Genomic DNA, 22,930 nt, shown 5'->3' on the forward strand with positions numbered 1-22,930 from the left:
ATATGTGGAAAATATAAGTAGATAAAACGGATGGCAGCGGAGTTAACTAAAGACGCGGCCTGGGCAGTCGATGGTGGTATGTCTGCACTGATCTATGATCAGTAACTGAATGAATGACTATACCCTTCGACAATCTCCCAGATAAACGTCTCGAGGTTGCGAGATATTCGTTATGGTGTACTAGTTGGTTATGGTGTACATCTGGGATTATATTTCTGTTTACTTGGCAGACCGTTATTCCATGATGTAAAATTCGGCATGCCTCAAGATCGCTACAGTTGTTATAAAGTTATTTTTGAGTATCTTCTGTACCTTTGATGATGCTCTTCTCCAATGATCTTCGAAATGGCAAAGTTTCTACCTCAATTGCGATGGTGTGTCTCCGTACAGAATGGATTCCCAAGGTTTGATAACTCTAAGTTCTAATAATCTGCATATGTAAAATTGAAATATTGCAATCGCTCTATGGTGGCCCTTAGCCCTGAACAGCAAGCTTCTAATCTGTCCAAATTCCAGTAGACTATGCTAGTTCACAACAACTTCAGTCCACATTTGGTGCTATACTTCTAATAGATTATGGCTGTCGATCTTTGAGAACATTCAGTTAACCTCTTGTGACCTTATCGAGATGATTATCAATTTTCTTGATAATTGATCTGTCACCGGTTATTTGATGAATGAATTCAAAAGAAAACAGCCCTATAATTTCCTTGTAATCCTACGGACATCATGAAATGTGAAAGGGTTTAAAACACAAAAACTACTAATTTACTTTAAAACACTAATTTATTTTATGGAAAAAGGAGGCGACTTGTCGAACGGTTATACAAAACGACAATAATGATTTTTATCTATAAGAAAACAGTCCAAACCTTTCTTAGTCCATTCATCATGCACCAACACATGGCGCTTTCACATGGCCGTGATTCTTTGAGTACTTTGAGTACTGATATAACATTTATTATTATTATCTCTCTGTATATGTATTTGTGTTCTCTTATCGGTATTGGAGAACCTCTTCGATGAATAGAGCTGCAATTAGAACCCTTTGTTTCTATTTTGTAACGTCAGTGATTCACATTCTGGTGTCAATGTCTTTCTCTTGGAAACACCTTGATTACTCACAATTGAGCATCAATTAAGACTCTAGTGCAATCAAAACACTCGCCTTACTTAATATACCTGTTGAGTAAATATTGTTACAACTACGAAACTAGATTTTCAATTTCCAAAAGGTGATTACCTCGTACCATGCTACCATCAAACACTTATACACATTATTATATTTTCCCCATCAACGAATGTACAGATGATCCTAATAAACATTCACAAATCCTTCGATGTTTTTTCCATGCAATAAAATAAAATTCAGAGAAAGACAGTGACAGAAAATAATGTTCCAAAAAGGGTACTCTGTGCAGTAAATACGAATGTACAGAACAGGATTAACAATGGCCGTTGATCCATTAAAAACTATCTAATAATCTCTATAATTTTTCCACAAGTAAAGCTACATGTATTATAAAAAGGACACTTATTCATCAAGAAGCGAAGTATTCAAGTAAGTATCAAGTAAGATGTTGACTTTATCTTTTATGGAAGTATCCAGATTGTTTTTGTTTCTTGGTACAAGCATCCAAGTTCAGGATGCAAAGGCAGTTCAGACAGCACGGTACAAGGCATAACAGAAGGTATAATGTCTTGATATTTGCTATGGTCATTGATGCCATTTAAGCTTAATTAAATAATCAAAATACTTAATAATAATTATAACTTAAATAATAATTTAAACTTACCATTTAATGGCAGTCACAAGGAGTTTCAAAGATGTTCAATATGTGGCTTATTTCTGATTCTATAATAATCATTTCTTGTTCACATAAATTCATCATATTCAATCGGTTGAGAACTTTTGTGACGATTTCGTTGCTTTCAATACGTCACCTTCGGATATTTTACGATTATCAGAATGTTGTTTTATGGAATGTCAAGACTAAACCACGTTTGACGGTAGCGATGACGATATCTATGATAAACGTCCATATTAATACAGTACATAATAAGTATATTATTTCTGTTATATTTCACTTTCTATCATGTTATAAAAGCAGCACGTTCTTGAAAGAATCCTATGTTAAATATCAACTTGTGCAACATCTGCAAGTGCAAGTTAAATTTGTTTTACCCTCATTTACATACCACACCTCACCTTCTAAAACTACACTTATGTTAATAAGAAAAAATAGAAAAAAACTACAAAATTGTACAGCATGTGCCTATTTAAGTTCCTATTTCATAACTTTATATTTTCTGTTCTTGACTTTTGTCATTTAGCTCCTTCTTGTAATTCCTGTTGATAGCACAGGAGCGATCAAAATATATATTTTTCTGCAGAATGTATGGAATATTTTGAAATTTATAGATATGGAAAAGTCTCAAGTTATTAAGTAATTAATTTGTTACCTGACTTGATGGAATATTCATAGTTCAATGTTCTAGGAATCCATCTAAGATAGAAGAGGTTCTAGATATCTTTTTGATAGTTTTTGTACAATATGCATCAAGAGTCTATACACTTATATCACTTTAGAGTTAGCATAATGAAAAGGGACAATACGGCTTAATTTAATTAATAATTTAAGTGTCATAAAATTCCAAACGTCCTAATTTGCTACCATTGTCTCATCTTAAATCGATGTCCGGTTATTTCTGTTAATTTCATTTCCGAAATTTGTTTATAAAATGAAGTAGTAGGAAGTAGGCGGTGTGATGTAATATAACTTAGCTATTTATTAATTTAAGACAACATTTCAGTTTTCATCGAGAATTAAATATAATTTACGTCGAGTAGAAGACTAGAGAAAAACTAGACCACTGAAAGCGCTGTAATTATATGAATCATTTTTGCAACTCCAGCACGCAATAGATTCACGATCAGCTTCTATTGCATCTACAAGTGAAAGGACCGAAACAACGTACGCGGCGCGTTGTATTTATCTCGCGGCGTTTCCGATGAAAATCGAAGAATAAAAACATGATGGCGAACGCAACACCAACAAAGAAATAATCGATATTATGAAACTGGTCGGGCTAGAACATAAACAGTTGGGGATATTTGAGAGACGACTTGTCCGTTATTTATATTATTGTGACCATAAGAGACAATGCAATTATAAATTAACGATTGTTTATCCACTAATATATGTCTGGCTACAAAACAATGAATATATTTTATTAGTTGTTATCTATGTGGTTTTTCAAAAAATCACGATATATTATGTATCATATTTACGCTATCTGTTGGTAACAAAATAAAACATAATATTTACTTATTACATAAAATATTTTTAACAAAAAATTTGAACCGACTTCAAAAAATAAATAAGCAACTAACTAAAAGGTAAAAAATAATTAAACTTAGATTTTTAACACATAAAAAAAACGTTTTAAAATAAAATATGTACATTATAATCGATATAACTAAATAAAAATAAACAAAAACCTTATTCAACCTATCTATTACACGTATTCTATATTCTATTATATACACACAATTTAGCTTAATACCTACCTAAATCTATTTATCTATTTCAAATATTATTTTAAGTACTACCAACTGATAACTTTGATGTTAGTACGAGCAACAAATTAAATTTGTTTTGTTCGCAATGTAATTTTGTGTATTTGTTACAAAATTATATTATTATTTTTTTATTGTTTGATTGTAAATTTCTACGGCTTCTTATATGATGTGATTAGTGCTTAAAAAGCAAAAAATGACTTTTTAACTGAACTGAATATATATATATATATATATATATATATATATATATATATATATATATTTAAAATAAAATAAAACTTTATTTATAAAAAAATTTTATTTAAAACTATATAATCGCGCATTATTTTTTAACTATTTTATTTGAGATTTATTTTACCATATCGTCCTCTATTCCGAACTGTTTTCTTTCCGACTCCTATACATTTGTGATATGTGATTGTTCTCTAATATATAGCTAATATGTAGCTTATATTTAACCGCTTTCAAAGAAGGGGGCTATATATATATATATATATATATATAGAGAGAGAGAGAGAGAGAGAGAGAGAGAAAGAACAATTAATATCACAAATGTATAGAAGAGTCCTAGAAGAGTCCGAGAAGAATATTTTGGACAAATTCTTAATGTAATCAAAATAAAATACAATACAAATTTAGCTGTTTTGATTTTAAACTAATCATTATATATTAATGATGAAACGAAAATATTCTATTCTATAACTAAAAATATCCCTGACATTCTGCATTGGGTATTAAATAATAATATTTAGGAGTATTAATGTAAAAAAGATTATATTTCTAAACAAAACAGAAAATATGTATCAATCAACTGAAGATTCTATTTAAACGCATAACTGTTAAATTATACTCTTTTTTAATGATATTTTACCACAATATTGACAAAAAATGTAAAAAGGGGTGTAAATATAGCTAGCTGTTCAATGTTTTGCTATAGACTCTATTATCAGCCCTGTTATTTTCTTACAACATAAATATGAGCAGAAAACTTTGAAAATAATCTGTGAAACTGGAAATATCTTTCAAATTCTGTAATATATTTTTAAATAACAATCCTTAACGTTGAGTTCTTAACATAGCTGAAAACACTATTTAAAAAATTTAGTTTTTTATTATGTTCTTTTTCATCAACAAATATAATCGCCTTTATTTTTTAACTATTTATTTTGAGATTTATTTTACCATATCGCCCTCTATTCCGAACTGTTTTCTTCTTGCAGGACAAGTATGACCATGATACCTTGAACATATCCTTGGAGACTGAAAATATCTTTAAAACTATTCAGTATTTTTTAAATAATAATCCTTAAGAGTGTTGTTTTTAGAACGTTATAAAAATATGTCTATATTAGCACTACTGCTCTCTAAACAGAAACAATATTGGTAAAAACTTACTATTCTATGTTAAGACTTATGTATTAAATTAAATTACTTTTCAATGGCTTCGAATTTTAATAATTGGACTCTTTGGATTCTTTTTACATTTTACTATAACCTTGACAAATAGTGTTTTATTGCCGTCGTCCTTTCTTCATTGCTATACTATACATTGTTACTTCTTTTCTCTAAACTCTATTATGGACTTCTACATGTATGATTGTGTTTTTTAATGATAATGTTTTAACAAAAGCTTAGACATGGTTGTTAGAAAACGAGACTGTCTGAAGCCAAAAATCCACGTCTCGAGAAGACTCTAAATAGCTATAACAATATCTAAAGGTTTACATTTGCGCTCTCTCTGATGTCTTAAATAGCTTAATGTATTAATCACTTCATAATAATAATAATCAGTGCATAATAATCATCATAATTTAGCTTCTCCTTGATATGAACACATGGAAACGAACAATTCGAGAATGTAATTATGAAAAATCTATTTTCAGGCATATTAATTGTGAATATATCAAAATCAAAAAATTGTATCAAAATCATTTGGCCAAATGCTAGAACATTGGAAGTACAGATTAGAAGTAAAAAGATTTTAATTCTCCTCGACTAACAACAGTCGCTAATGTCTGTCTAGTTAATTAGTGTTCATGTTACTACAACAGTCTTTTATACGAAGGAGACCCAGAGTTTTTGCGAACTTTTGCCTCCCTAATTTGTTCCAAGTAAACAATTCTGTCGAACTGTAAGAGGTTTGGAATCTATTTAATATTAATACATAACATTAAAAAAAGTTAATGAATATTTGTAAATTGGTTTAAGTACACAAAAAAAACAAGTTTAAAATTAAACCATTTCAACGTCAAGCTCCAACCAAACGAGATTTACCTGTTCGAAAGCTTGCAATTTAATGTCTTTAATCGAAAAGTGAGTCCACTTTTTTCAACGAAAACGAGCTGGTGGAATTGGAGTTGAGGCCTCGGGCGTTGTGTGTACTGTAACGCGCGTCATTTTTGTTGATTCGTAATATTACCGTCAGTGAAACACGAAGGCTAAAGGCAAGGCATTAATTTATGTAGTTAAATGTAGATGGAGTTGGTTTATTTTTATAAAAGTGTTGCTAAATCCCAGGCCAAAAAAACATGAAATTTTGAGTTTGTTAAACATTTTCTTGTTAAATCAACAGCTTCTCCACATCCACTCAGGCCCGAGTTATTCCATAACGATGATTTCTCTAGACTCTAAAACAAAACAGTTAGTTTTTATGGCTATTACAAGGCTTTAATATGAATTTGAGCTATTAACTATGGACGTGGCCAAAAATAAGGTTGATCGCTAAACATTTTTTTTGAGATAATCGAAATTAATAGTAATTTTGATTCGGATCCATTCACTGAATATACATCTTACCTGGTGATATTCATGATAGACGATGGAATAATTCAGATCTTCTTTTATATTACCATTGACTTCTTGTAGGTAATATACCATGTCTGAGTAGGTGCATGTTATGATTTCGTTTACTATCAAAGAGATACCTGGTACGTTTAACAATCAAACCTATAATATTCGAAATAAATTTACGCCAATTTTATAATTGATAATGAAATACAAAAACTAAATTAAACGTAGACCATCTAGTAAGTCAAAGTGGCTTTAATAACTTTTATAAATTTAATTAATCACCGTCTAGAACCTATAACGAGTGTAATTCAACGTGTTTGTGTGAAGTACTTCGAAATAGTGTCAGTGCATCCCAATGCACTCGCTAATCAACTAAATATGCGATGTGATACTGAAGTGCGTAGACAAAAACTTTTAACACCACCTGATATGGTTACTGGACATATGTAGACTTTAGAGTAAGCTTTAGAATAAGACTAATTAATTAAGATAATATTTTATACAGAAGATTGGTTAATGAAGTGATTTTCTACATGCCATGTATATATAATATGGACATAAGAAATACTATGGCCAATAGGGCAGATTGTGGAATCACAAGGACTAAAAAAAAATAATCATTATACAAAGATATTAATAACATTTAATATCTAGTAGTACCAATTGACAAATTGATAACATTCATTATTTCAAATAGAAGCTACCATCGCCTTGGTCAGCAATTTTATTTACTGTGTTAGAAAATTTGACAGACATTTCAGATATAATCAATATTAATCACCAATCAATATATCAGTGATCCCCGTCAATTGTTACTTTTCCTCTTATTTAAGATTATATTTGCTTGTATACTGATAATTTTTTTGCCCAGTGGTAAATAAGCATTTTTTATGAATATGATATGTACATCATATGTAGAACTTATTTAAATGGTCTCTTATATAAAATATAATCTTAATTAGTTAGTTCTATTTTAAATGTTACTCTAAGGTTTCATATATGCATCAGCTATCATACAAACTTCACGTCCCATGTTTAGCTCATTATTACATTAGAGTATACTAACACTCTTTTAAAGTACCTAACACAATTGCATTTTGAATTACACTCGTTATAAGCCAATACATTTGATATGGTTTAAGTCCTAGTTGTTTTCGTTTAGTAAATATTTTCTTCGATGTTAGGCGTCGGTCCAGCCTTCGGTTTTTCACTTAAAAAAAACATTTGTTGAAACAAACTGGTGCAATATTTGATATCATTTTGTAAAATTTGTTTTTATGTCCCTGAAAACATGGTTATATCGTGTCCAAAGAACGATGTTGGTTTGACAACGATTTAATCATCGATTTATTTTCGCACTTCTCCAGTTGATGATCCAGGTGCAATGATTGGAATATGAATATGTTCTAAATCTAAATTTTAAAATCTATTAGGTTAGGTTATTTCTATACTTTGCATTTTCATCAATAGATACCGCTGATTAAAATACAAATAGCTAATTTTAATTAAAACAGACATTATTTATAGTTAGCTTTTTATAGATTTTCTCTTATATATTCCTGAATCATCATGTTATGTGTAAGTGAAATTTGGGTCATATTCTGATGGCGTTTCTACATATCATTCAAATAATATCATCGTTTTATCTATTACACAACATAAATAGCGGCCGTATAATTACATTTTTATAGTTATAAACAAAACTAAGCTATAAAACACTTCCTACTCATTTAAGTTTGTCTATATTAAATAAAAAAATATTTAGTCAATAAAATATCCATTAAGTTGGTAGTTTCTCAGTTTATCATTAAGTGCATTTGTAAAACGAAATTTCAAGAGTATAATATACATCACCATATCTATAAATAACTTATGATGAATCGATAGTGGTTGATAATTATATTTTTCTTGTACGTAAGCTGTATATGTTTATAACTACTAATAATTATTATGTTAGTGTGAGATTTAAAACATGCTTTAAATTTAATTATTTTATAATGGTTGCATAATATATTAATTAATCATAATACTGTTAATTACATAATAATATTAAAGCATCACAAATATATTGATTTATAATAATAATACACTGTAGAGTTCTTATTGTAAATGCATTTAATTTTTAAAGTTAAAATTGGGATTATTAAGATTTTACCAGAAATATAAACAAAAATTTTCAAAATACGCCATGTTCAGTTAAACACCAATTGGAAACATTCGTGATGAACATAGAAAAAATAGAAATTTCATGGTATAGGCGACCTTGGGGAAATGTTTTGTTTAGTTCAATCAACTGTAGCGCTGCGATCGCAAATTTTGATTGGCTAGTTTAAATTCCTGGTGCCACCACTAACATGAAATGTGATTGGTCGATCAAATTGTGTGAAATCAGCATTTTCTATGGGCGTCTATTTTTATGTTTGTTGTTGGTAGGTTATGGTTTTTGTTTAGATCACGAAATTTTCGTTTTACGTTGTGCATATTTTCTGTTTTACATTAATTATTATGGTGTAATAATATAAAAATTGATGACAATGCGTCAGTAAAAGATGTAGGTAAAATAAAATTAGTAAAGGTAAAGGTAAAATTCTACTACGGAAATTAGACATCGTTTCCCAAAGAATGATCTCGCTCCTTTCCTAAAATGGGTTGATCAAGTAAATAGTAGTAAGTTACCTGGATAAACCACAATGCAAATATATCAACGTCATGGTGTTTGTTATGGACATTTTAGTGAAAAATTTAGAATTATCCTTCCTTCACGAACAGGTATTAGGGTAAATGCATATCCATCATTGGTTTTATCAGGTACATATACAATTATCTATCTACTACATGTCTGTTTATATATTGTTGTTTACAGAAATTCAAAACCTTATGAAGATGTTAGTATTAATAAAATTCAATTAATATACCAAATTGTTGGTATGCTGTCAGTGTGATGTCTCTACATAAAGAAGTCTTACAAGAAGGTAACAATTAATATAACTGGATAATTAGTAGTAATAAATACTACTTTTAATTGTAAAATATCCCTAAAATATTTGCAATACTTTAACTTTTTAGAACAATCAGTGTTCAATCATTTTATAGTAGAGGAATTATATAATTAAATTTGATTGCCTTGTTAAGAAAATATTTGTTATTGTGCCATCAATAAATTTAATTGCTACTTTTAGGGGATTTTTTACCTTAAAGAAATCTATTTTGTCTAAATTTACAAATAACTACATTTGTTTAACAAATCTTAACCAAGATTGCTTAAAGAATTTTGTTGGATCTATTAGAGGTCATGGAGGTAGAAACAGCATCCTTCACCTAGTATGTTCGAGAAATTTTTAAAAGGGCTCATCACTTCAATTTTTTCACATCATTCTGCCGGAGAAAATTGTGAAGAAAATAAACATGTCAGATAACTTATATTCTTTTTTAACGGGAGATCTAGTACCACTAGAGGTTGTTAAATCACCAGTTGAGTCTATATTTTCAGTTCCAGAGAATTTTGCTCTGAGGAAAACGAGTCTAATATTGTATTTTAGTCTTATTTCAGGCTATTTAACAAAACTTCTGAAAAAGAGACAACATGCAATATTTGTCTATATTCTATATTAAGTAGTTCCACAGATTAAATACTCTAAAATCTAAATATCTTTAAAAAAACCCATAAATATTTAGTGTTTCAACTGTCCAATCCATAATGATTTTCAAGACCAAATTTTAAGTTATTATGAGGTGTGATTGTATTTTTGGTTTAATGAAGTTAATGCAATATCAACAGGGAAGGATTTAAAGTTTACCTTCAATATATCAAGATAAGTTAGAACTCTAATAGATCCCATAAAATTGATGGCACTAAACATATATGGGAAGGCGTTATAGAAGAATTATTGATATTTTAATATTGCCTAGAATAGAGTTCATAATTGTTTTTTTTGCCTTTTCTTTATATATATTTATATTATTTACACTTATGTATATTTGTATAGGATTTTATTTTAATAAATTAATTTTAAAATTTAAATTTAATTTTTATTTAAATTCTATTGGCCAATAAATGTGACGTCACAAAATAATCAGGGGAAATGGCAGACCAATCAAAGCAAAGTATTTTCTTTACAGGTTAACTATTTTAAACATAACTATTTTAAACCAACCAATCAAATTCGCGTTGTCAGCGCCGCCAATGATTGGACTAAGCGAAACTTCGCCCCACTACTTACCATTGCAGTTGCACACCCCTGGTTATGAACATACTTCAAAAGTCGTAGTGCGCATGCACTTTGCTTAGTTGCAGTGTTCGTCACAATTACTTTAAACGCTTGCTGACGAAAAGAACGCAGTTCCAGGAGCCGCGGATCTGGCCAACAAATTTGAGCGAATGTGGGAAAAATTGGCGGGATTATGAATGCCATAGCTTTTGGCTTGGAGAAAATAACCTTATTTTTCCTTGTAGTTTAATTATTACCATAAGAATGCCTTTGGATTGGATTAATAATAATACGTATAATTACACAAAAACCTCATAAAAAGTATGAAAAATTAAAATATTTATATTTTACTAACAGGAATCTTATTATGATATCTGAAATAATATTTCACTTTGATTTCTATTTTTTAAATGGTAATTACAAAAAAGTGTCGAAATTATGAATTGTTTTTCTTATCTTTCATTGAAGGGAATTACATTTATTGATACTCTCGATAGTACAAAATTTTTGAAATACTATGGAAAAAATATTTCACAGCCGGTGAGAAAAAATATGTTTAATAATAATCCCATATAAAATAATTATTAACAACATGAAAATATTATGTTTGCTAACTAATTTTATTTTAAACAATGCAAACATTTTAAAATGTGATGAACACATCAACATATAAAAATAACCACCCATTAAACGCACTATATTAAACAATCACTTCTTAGCTTCTTTCCAACAAGAACTAAATCTTCGACCTAAAATCTAAAGCAAAACTCTAAAGCAAAACTCAAAGCAAAACACAGTAGTTTTAGAAAAAAGAGTCACTTACCTATGTTATTCTTTTATCAGCAGGTATACCACTAGTTTCAACGTGTTACTCCTGTTACTTAATTTCTTCCAAGATACGTCTCAAATGTGCTTGTTAGCAAGTTTATTTTTTACTTTATAATTTGAAAAGATAGTATCATAATATCATATTATAAGGACTGTGGCTCTTCCATCCAAATCATCTTGCACTTGTCAGCTTGTATTTTTTTCATAATTAGCCAATGTGTCTGAAATAATTTAAACCCAGTCAAGAAATATTTAATATAAATTTGCATTTTCGAAAGATGTTCGCCGAATACATGGCAAATTTTCGCGCAGGTGTTCGTGCAGACCCCGAACGTTCGCTTCGTTCTACACTGTACTCACCATTACATTTTACAGTTAAAAAATCGGATTTGTGGTACCAATTACTAGAAAAGATAAACGAGAAAATTGGGGAGAGAAGTGGGAATTATGAAGGCAAATGAGCTAAATTTGAACAGACTCAATTCGTCGAGAGTGATTGTACTGTGTTACTGTAACTGAAACAATAATTTAAAAAGGAATAACAGAACTTTTATAAAATTGAAGTGAATATTCCAGACAGACACTCTCCATGAAATGGGTTATACTATTAAAGAACGTTAAGTGAAATTACTATCAGTATAACACTTATCAAGAAAATTAATAAGTGCAAGTAATAACTGTAAAGAGTATCCAATAATAGAATAATCACCAATTGGAATTTGTGGGAATAGTATTGTAAAGTATTGAAATAAAATGGGCTGCATTTACTAAGACAAATGAAAATTGTATCGATGGCAAACTTGACGAAAAATAGACGGTAATTTGAAAATACTATATTCATTTTACATAGTTGATAATAACTACAACACAAAAAAAGGTTTTCCTTAAATTTTCAACATCTTTGAGGAACTAAAATGTAGATCCGGTATTTTATCAAATTACTTTGTAATATTTGGGTGAATAAGATGCAAATTGCAAATTGAAGTTTATATGAATAATAGTGTTACAAACTTAAAAGCATGCGCAATAGCAATACTTCATCAATTACTACTTATTTAGACATACTTTAACATATTAAGTTCTCCTATGAATTTGTAAATTAGATTTCTGTTTAGCTTCTTTTACTTTACTTGACATCAGTGACAACATTTGCGTTCATATATCGACTGTATGCAAGTACTGTACGAAAAGTTTGAAAGTTTTGTTTGTCATAACACACGCACACCAGGCTATAAAAACTTTATAAGATCATATTTTTCAATCAAATATGTAACCCCTTAACTTGGCTTTTTTAGATTACTTACCCAAGGTGGGATCTGACAATTGTTGAAAGCTTGAATTTAATTAGTATTTTTCTTTTTGTTTTGAGAATATAGGGGTGTTCAGTAGTGTATAGCAGTAATGTTTAGTAAGTTCAGTTAGAAGCCTATTTTCTACTCTTTAGTTGGCATTCGAATTCGAATTTAGAGTAGAAATATATATTTTTCTCACTTGTACGACTAAATCCAATATATTATATTATATAATTTTTCATATTATTCGGTAACTAGAAAAAGAATAAAATTATTAAGGACACAAGAAAGAAAACAGAAGAGACCGAACCTTCAAACGTAATAACCTAGAATGGTCTAATTGCTGTGAATATACACTGATGTTCAAATTATACTGGCTGGTTTGCGCCTTGCAAGATTTAGTAACATTTTTGTGCTTTGGAATGAAAATACAGTTCGACTAAATATGTTTTATTTTATATATTCTTGCGACTTTTAGAACCATTTTAGTTTATTACATACATATAATTCTATGATTTTTTGTTCATTCATTTTTTAAGTTCATTCTTGTCACTTTTCTTGTTTTTTTGTTAAAATATTTATTGCTAGTGTTCTCTTGGTCGCCATGGTACAAACATTTATTGCATCTTGTATTTTCCGATGTACTGGACGTACTCTGTAACTATTTTTTATATTGTTTGCTTTGTATATTTTCATCTTATATTTTTTCCATGTCTATGTTCATGCTATCGTACGAAAGATATGTCTAATCTGTTTGTTGATTAACACTGATACTATTTCAAATTGGTCTTGTTTTTGACTTAAATATCCTTCCAACGAAACGTTCAAAGTCATTTGAAACACCTAAATCCAATATTTAAAAGCTGAAATTGACATAGTTTGTTTATAATTTGCCAATTTATAACTTGCAATTGAACCAAGTGAAATCCTTTATAATTAAGTGCCACAAGATTTCCTGGTAATCTATGTTTCCCTCTTCGAATTAGTTAAATTGCATAATATTTAATTATCACCAAGGCAATAAAATTAAATTGTTTTAATTTAATTGTAATTCGTTGATTGTATTTCGTTGGCGTTAAAAGATCTTTTCTGTGTCAGAAGAATTCAGGGTTACAGCGAAGGTCAAATGTATGAACGCTCGTTTCGATAGTCTGTCTAGTGTAAAATTTGTTTTTGTTTTAATGAATCACTTCATTATGTTCGTTAATATCATTCTAGACAGGAATCGGTACTTGACGGTTAATAGAAAAGTAATTTAACGACTATGTATTGTGTTGTCAGGAAAGTAATTTTGTTTTTGCTTCATTTAAATTCTAATTGTCCTTTGAAGCATTTAAAATTCAACTTAGTAAAATTATGATGGTTTATAATATGGAATGTTTCCAACGATCTATCCTACTACAGTTTCTATTCTCAAAATTTGATACATTCGTTTTAGGGCTGTCGGCTACAGAGATATTTCTTTATATCGATATATTGAAACATCGGAAAAGATCTCAAATTTTTTTTAGAACAACCAGGAAAAAACCGATAATTTGAAGAAACAATAGAAATATTGATATATAGGTACAAAAAGCATATCGGTATTCTCTAAATATTTTAGAATAATTTGAATGTACTCTATATTAATTTAAAATACAATTAATTGTACGATCTTATTATATTTTTAGTCAGAGCAACTTAAAATAGGAATTAGTTGAATTATTGTTAAAATTTAATGTGAGTATAAATTTTCTGATTGATTTATTAATTAAGCATTGGTTTTTAGTAAATTTAGGTTTAGCTTTTAGATTTTCTTAGTAAATACTAAATTTCTGATTTTCTCAAACAGGAATCAAGTAAATTGTTTTTTAAAATTTTCCTATAAATAATAAAACAGCAATGAACGTAATCAACATTAATTATATGAAATTCGGATTGCATTATTTCACTTGTTAAATCCTAATAAATTTCGATGATTTACCAAGGGTCTGTCAACTTTTACACCGACTTTGCTATCCCCAGTGTTGGAGTCATGAAAAGAAAAGTCAAGGAAACTTCGAGACTCGCATGAAGGAACATTCTCAACACTTAAACCTAATTCGGCTGGAGTTCCATAGTGTCTTGGCACCTCTCCTATATCTGCTCGATACTGTTGATATCCCAACAACAAAATAAACAGTACTTGGAACATTTGCCGACGACACAGTTATCATGTTAAAAAATGCATCTTTGTTTAAGGCTGTAGAAAAAGTACAAGTAGCGGTCAACAGCATCTACTAATGCATTAGAGATTGGAAAATACAATTTAATAGCTCCAAATCTGTCCATTTGCGGTGAAATGAAAAAAACCTGGTTATATCACTTAACAGATGCCCGATTTTTCAAGTAAATTCAGCCAAATACCTCGGAATATATTTCGATGGTAGGTTAAACTGGAAACATCATGTTAGACAAAAGCAGATCAGATTAGACTCAAGGTTAAGCAACCTCACGGTTTAGTCAGACTACTCTCAACTTGACCTAAAATCAAAGAGATTGGTTTATGAGTCAGTTTGAGTAGTACCCATGGGATACAAACATGGGGTTGCACTAAGACATCAAACAAACTAGTAACCAATGTATTCGTTACGTAATCAACGAAGAGCTGTACGATGACCTCGAAATCAAATGGATACACAAGAATCTTGGATCAGATTTCGCCTTAAAACGTGAAATAAGTTTGTTAAATCATAGCAACGTGGAAGTAATACAGATACCGGACAACACGTAGGAGGTCACAAGATTGAAGCGAACCTGTTTGGTGTATATAAGTGTATTCTTAACTTTAGTTTAAGTAGTTTTATTTTAATTTGGGAAATACATACTGATGTGTTAATCCCATACTCGCCTTGCTTGTGTACTAATGCAAGTACAACACAACAGTAGTTAAAAATTAATTTGTAATTTAAGATTGTACTAAGCATATCTAATGTAAGATAAATAAAATACGAAATAATAAAATTACGAAACTGCCAAAAAAAATATCTATATATAAAATGTCCTCAGGTCTTCTATCTGTTCATCGAACTGTACTTAATTGGTTTCAAGATCGGACGATTAGATTGGCCAGAATAAATCGGATTTTCTGTGAAATCTGACACTGTTTTGTTATCGCGTGGCATCAGACTAGCAGATCCTATCGAGTATATTACGGCTTAATGAAGTTTGTAAGCGGGTTTCGACTAAATATGGCTACCAGAATCAACATGCGGTTTTTAGCCACATTTCGACATTGCGCAAGATAAAACTGTTCACGAAATAGCTCAAGGTACCGCGGTGATTTGTGCAATGAGTTATATGGCGATGTTTTTTGTTTGATTTTCTCGTCGATGTTGTTTTGTGAATTAAGTGAACTGATTGTTATTTTCGTTCTGTTACAGACGTTTTTGCTTTCATTTTTGTGTTTGTGTTCAATTTGTTAATTAAGTAATTTTAACAAACTTCATTGCGTTTGTTTCATTTTCTGAAACCTTATCAGGAAATTTTATATCATATTTTATATATAATATATTTTCAGTTTTGTATCTTTATTTAAATCATCATAATCAAATATTAATTATTTCTGCATAGTTATCATTATCATCAAGGTTTCATTGTTGTAAGTTAAGCTGACTCATCGAAAGCCCTATAACAGGTCAATTGAAAAGTCCCCGACCTACCACAGTAAAACACATTTTTTTCGCAAAATTTGGTTTTTTATTCAATATAATTTCCTTCAAGGATAATACACTAATTATAGCAACCCTCCAAATTTTCGATACCATTTTTGTAGTACGATTTGTCCTTTGCTTCAAAATAGGCCTCAGTTTCGGCGATCACCTCTTCATTCGACGAACATTTCTTGCCAGCCAGCATTTTTTGTGAGCTGAGAACAGGAACAAGGAAAATGAGGAAGCAATTCGAAGCCCAATTGTACAACTATGAAGTTTTGTTTCTTTAGTACTCTTCTAATGTAGTCTGCTACATATAGTAAGTGAGCATCTTATTGTACAATTGGAGGATATTTTTATTTATATCCTTGAAGCCCTGTCCATTGTGACGAAACCTACGTTTCAAGAGATGAACTCATTCTGTCCAATAAATCTGGTTCGGACATCATATCCCTATAAATGAAATAATTCAGGATGGATTATGGTGTGATGGAACCTGAAGGTATCTTTCTGTATGTGTTGTGTATGTTAATTTAGAAATATTGTTTTATTAAGTGATGCCCTTAGAAAATATGTTTCAAAGTACGAATTACTTCTTTAGATATGAGAAGTTATCGATAAAGAGGATGTCCTTATGATTCTACTTTCAAATATAAAACATAATAAAATATTTGTGCAAACTGAACGGCTTTTGCACTGAACGACCTCCGGTTTTCCGTTACGTCAGTTCAGCAATAACATTATACACAAATATCTGATTATTTTAGATAAAAAAAAAAGTAAAACTTTGTACGTATCTTTCAAATTTGAGTTTCCCCTCGATTTGCCCCCTTCTCCTCCTCAGATCCTGTCTTGTTTCCAATGGGACAACCTCGGAAGTACGAAAGACTAAAAAAGTAAAAAATAATTTTGAAAATCGGTCCATAATTGACGGAGAAATCGGCGAGCATACATATACAAAACATGTACAGTGAAACATAGAACCTCCTCCTTTTTTGAAGTCGGTTAATAAAATTAGACTTAATTCACTTTTCAAGATATATTGCAAAACATATAAATGATAGAACTAGGCTAATCTTTAAGTATAAAAGACAACTCTTGGTTTAATAAATCAGCATTCCACGAGCTTCAAATAATGTTAATTTTCATTGATGTACTCCAAATTACAGCTTTCATCACTTCAAATAATGAATACGCACGGTTTAAATATATCTTGAAGCTCAAAGAGAAAAAAGCAGAATCATCGCAAATATTCGACTTGACCTGAATTTAAAATAAATGTACGGTCCAGATTCTGACGATTTCTGTTGCGGAGTAACATAAACTGTTTGGTTTGTAAATGGATGGATTCGAAGAAATCAATGTTATTTTTTTTTCCGAAAAGTCGTCGAACACCCAAAAATAAATCATGTTTAGGTTTAAGATAGATGTAAAACATATGCTGAAATAATTATTTTTCGCCCAGAGCTTTCGGTTTCATATATGCAGATGGCGTTAGTCAATATTTGGTGTTTGGGTTTGTTGATATTCTATTCGTATTTGGTTAGTTTATTTATAAATTAGAGTCGGTTGAATTTTGAAAGGAATTAGGATGTGTGGGAGTGATGTAGGAGAAAGGTTTTATGAGGGAGGTTAAATTATTTTGCTGGCTCATGTGGCATTAGATTTTACGTAGGTGTTAATATTTTTAATAATATATCTTCGTTCAAGATATTTCAAAACATACAAATTAAAAAAAAAGACATATTTAGACTGGGAATCAATCAAATATTACAGTATATCCAAACATCTTTAAAATAGAAAATATTTATTTTAATAAGTGCTGTGAGAGTTAGGATAAGTTCTCTTTGTTAATATACAGCTTTATTGAGGGATGTACAACGTATTTTATTAGAAGTATTGCATAGCGTCCGCTGCAAATTTTTGACATCCTTTAGGTAACCTAAATCCTAGGTTCCCTGAAATACCAAAGATCCAAGAATTGGGTCAATTTTGCACTTTTTCTATAATTTTTCGTAATCATATAAGGCGTATAAGTCCTAGTCGCGTGGATTAATAATCTCTGGTAAATATATCAGCTGGGGTAGGGCTTTCCATTTAAACATGCTCATGTAGATCTCTATGGGTTTCGCGAAGACATTTTGAATAAGTGTTTTGCTTTCGATACCAAATTTATCATTCTTAAGCTCTCGTCGACAACTTATCTTCATTAAGTCAGCATTACCATGTACTTTTCAAAACAATCGATATGTTTCCTCTGAAAATTTGTTCATAAAATATAATGAAATTTAATAGAAGAACAAATAAAATATGTAATGGTGATACAACATTGCTAATAATTTGAAATTGTAATATTGATATTAATTAACTGCAGGAATTTTCTTTTTGTTCTAAGACAAAACTCTTGCCTCAAGACTTTTAGCCATTATGATACACTTAAAGTTAAAAAAAACAACCAATAGTGCCAATTGTCTATATATATGCAAAAAAAATTGAAAACTCTTAAATATAAGAATGAGGTAAATCAATGTTATACCAATATTACTAAGAGAGAAAGAAAGACAACTCATAAATCATAAATCTAGATGTCATAAATTTAAATGACGTATATACGAAATAACTTTGAACATACTTTATGTTATTTTATTCTACTGAGACCAAGCTTCAAAGCGTTACATGTTATATTTCCGCGAAAATAACATAGTCATAAATTTATACAATTTGAAAAGCTTCGTACGTTTTCTGGTAGAAACTTACGATGGGCAAAACCGGTGATTTCGGTGTACCAATCTGCAAGAGTTGTTGGATGAAGACGCAACCTAAACTCAAGAACAATTGGTAGAAGCGTTAAATGTGTCCCAGGAAACGATTAGAAACCGATCACAAGCAATACAGACAATAAGAAAAATGTGGCACCCACATCAAACGAATGACAGGCAAATGGAAAATCGAAAAATTGTCTGTGAAATGCTATTCAAATGGTGTGATCGAAGGTTATTTCTGCATCCAATAGTGACGGGTGATGAAAAGTTGATTTATTTGGAAACCCTAAGCGCAAAAATCATATTTATCACCTAGTGAACCCGACTGCTAGGACCAGAGTGGCTTGGTGAATTGCAGAGTAGCACTTTTTGGGATAGCATCCAATAATTGCTTAAAATATGGACAAGATGTACAGAATTAAAAGCCCAATTCTTTGAATAAACAAATTTTTCCATTTTCTTGAAAATTATGTAGTTTTTTTCTTTAAAAAACCGGTAACTTTCCGATATATCTGGTATATTACTTGCTTTAGAAATATGCTGAATATATGATGATGATATACACAATTTAAAAACAAAACACAATTTAATTTACGTTTAAATCTACCGCAAATATATGCCCAAGTTAGAGTAAAATGGCATCATATTAAAATAAAATTTAATTCTGTTCTTTTATTGTTTCAACTCATTTAATTCAAACAGCAGTTTAATCGCTTTTAAAAACATTTTAGTATGGATGATACTCTATAAAAACAATATAATAAGATAACTAACAGAATAATGTAGTTCAATTTTTGTGGGTGTTATAAATCGTCCTAGCCGAAACACTTACTTGATTAAAAAGACTGGAATATAAAGTATAAGTTTCGTTTAAGACAGTGCGTGACTATCTCCAAAAATAGGCGTCACTCCAAACGCATTCCTCATTTTTCCTGATTAATTCCCGTACGATTTATGGAACTTTTATAATACATAGAAAATTAAATGTTGTTTCTATTCTCCCGTATTGATTGAGTGTTTTTTTTTTGGTTAGGTTGGCGACTGGATTCATTTGAAGATTCTGGAAATCACGCCCGAACTGACAGTACTGGGAAATACATTAGCTGAAGCTCTGGAACTTCAAAAAGCACACAATGAAGTTCTACGACAGTTACAAGTAAGCATTTTCGATTATTAATAAATTATATTTGGTTAAAATATGGTGCATGCGCCGTGCTATTTTCTTTTATGTAAAATTAACATACTTATTAAATATATTCTAAATAATTCAATGCTCACTAGATTTGATGTGTTTTTCTGTGATTTATACTGACACTGAATCAAAGGAAACTAAAATAATTAGTAAATTAAATTATCAATTAAAATATGGTGAATACGCTTTATTAGAAAATATAGTTCATATTAGAAAACTAAACAGTTTGTCTAGAGTTACCGCGCGACTCTACCACTATATAAAAAGGAAACTATAAGCTACTTTCATTGATTATATATACAATTGGAATAACGCATAAGCAATTAAACCGTAAACAAACAAAAGAAAAGCGTGTCGAACCCACACGTTGCCGTGACGCACGCCTACCGAGACATAACTTTTAAGATGTCTGAAAAGATTTTGTTTACTTTTTGTATTCTTGTTTATTGTCGAGCCACCACACGTCTTGAATTCTAATGTAATTTGGGATGCAAAGGTTAACGAAGACAATCAATTTTATACTAGCACGTCAAATAATTTTGAAACGTACTTGGCATTAATTATAGTTAAACGGAATTCGAGTGTGAATATTCATAATTAAATATAGGTTAATGAAAGTCAAGACAAATATAAACTAGTTCATATAGAGTGTACGCATAATTGGAATTTATTGTGTGTTGGTAAAAACAAAAAAAAGGAAGCAGTTTGACAGCTGACGGTTTAGGATTTAATATATCTCAATAATATATCATTCAACTTTATGAACTCTGAAAAGAGTAATTAAACAATTCGGGGAGAATGAATCAAACCTGACCATGCCAAAAGCTCAAGCTGATGTTGCCGCTGTGCTCAAAAAGGAGTAAAAAAGACCAGTTCTGGTAAAAGTTCAAGGATATCAAATCAAACTGATATTTCGAGAAGTTCACTAAAGGTCTACGTCTAAGACCTAATTCGTACGTATTTGAATCTAATGAACAAGGAGTTGTGTTAGTGAATAGATCATTTGATATCAACATATGAAGCTGTATTTTCTAGCAAAATCATTCTAAACACGTAAGCTCATTGATATTAAATTAGTGTACAGTGGGTGGCTAAATTATTGGGGCAATATTATGGTTATTTAATTTTCTAGTTTAATGGATTTCTGTAACAAGTGATTAGTTGGGGGCCTCTTATATATTTGTTATTTGTATCTGCAATCTACATGGATTATAAAACCTTTTTGTTAATATGAAGCTTTATAGAGGGAGGTACAACGTATTTTATTAGAAGACCATTTAGTATTTTATTAGATTCCAACTTTTCGATACTATTTTTGTAGTACGATTTCTCCTTTGCTTCAAAATAGGCCACAGTTTCCGCGATCACATCTTCATTCGACGAAAATTTGTTCCCAGCGTGGATTCTTTTGAGATCTGAGAACAGGAAATAGTCGCTGGCGGCCAGATTTGGAGAATACGGTGGATGAGGAAGCAATTTGAAGTCCAATTCATGGATTTTTTGGCCATCATTTTCACTGACTTGTGACACCATGCATTGTTTTGGTGAAGCAGCACTTTATTTTTCTTCAAATGCGGTTGTTTTTCGGCACTTTCGTCCTTCAAACGGTCCAATAACGCTATGCAATAGTGGCTATTGATGGTCCTTCCTTTTTGAAGGTAGTCAATGAAAATTATTCCATGGGCATCCCAAAATACGGACACCATAACCTTGCCAGCCGACTATTGCGTTTTCCCACGCTTTGGAGCAGGTTCATCGGGTGCAGTCCACTCGGATGACTGTCGATTGGACTTCGGAGTGAAGTGATGGAGCCATGTTTTATCCATTGTCACGTACCGATGCAAAAACTTGGGTTTATTACGCTTGATCATCTTCAAACACTGCTCCGAATCATCAACTTTACACAGAGTTCTCTCATACTCAAATATTCGTGAATGATATGACGCACACGTTCAGTTCACGTTGATATCTTTAGAGTGTCTGCTATTTCATTCAGTTTCAATTTACGGTCATTCAAAATCGTGTTGGGGATTTTTTAAATGTTTTTGTCAGTAACAACTTCTTTTGGGCGTCCACTGCGATCACCGTCTTCGGTGCTCAGTTCACCAGGTCTGAACTTAGCATGCCAATCCTTGATGGTTCATTTTCCTGGGGCAGTGTCGGGAAACTTGGCATCAAGCCAATGTTTTGCTTCAACTGTATTTTTTCCCTTCAAAATCAATATTTTATCAACACGCGAAATTCCTTTTTATCCAATTTTTTCACAATAACAAAAGTTGCTTCACTCAAAATTCTATTATAAAAATTCATAAACTGATGATCCAACATTAAACATGTTCATGTAGATTTCCATGGGTTTTTGAGAAGACATTTTGAAAAGGTGTTTTGCTTTCGATACCAAATTTATCATCCTTAAGCTTTTGTCGACAAGTTGTTTTAAGTAAGCATTACAATGTGCTTTTTAAAACAAACGATATGTTTCCCCAGAAAATGTGTTCATGAAATATAGTGAAACTTAGAACAAATAAAATATGTAATGGTGAGGCAAAGTTGCTAATAATTGGAGATTGTAATGTTGATATAAATTAACTGGAGGAATTTTCT

The 22,930-nt window shown here is 30.6% G+C and overlaps 1 protein-coding gene across 1 annotated transcript in view; it reads left to right on the forward strand.

Moving 5' to 3' along the window:
* LOC143197894 (uncharacterized) overlaps positions 1 to 22,930 on the forward strand; it is a 316,954-nt gene that overhangs the window by 80,855 nt on the left and 213,169 nt on the right. The window contains exon 17 of the mRNA XM_076406689.1: positions 20,168 to 20,290. Coding sequence (XP_076262804.1) covers positions 20,168 to 20,290 — 123 coding nt within the window. The remainder of the gene's footprint in view (positions 1 to 20,167; positions 20,291 to 22,930) is intronic.

The sequence above is a fragment of the Rhynchophorus ferrugineus genome, unplaced genomic scaffold (genome assembly GCF_030347505.1).
Source record: "Rhynchophorus ferrugineus isolate W39M unplaced genomic scaffold, kcgeb_rfMv2 rfM6, whole genome shotgun sequence".
NCBI classification, from domain to species: domain Eukaryota; kingdom Metazoa; phylum Arthropoda; class Insecta; order Coleoptera; family Curculionidae; genus Rhynchophorus; species Rhynchophorus ferrugineus.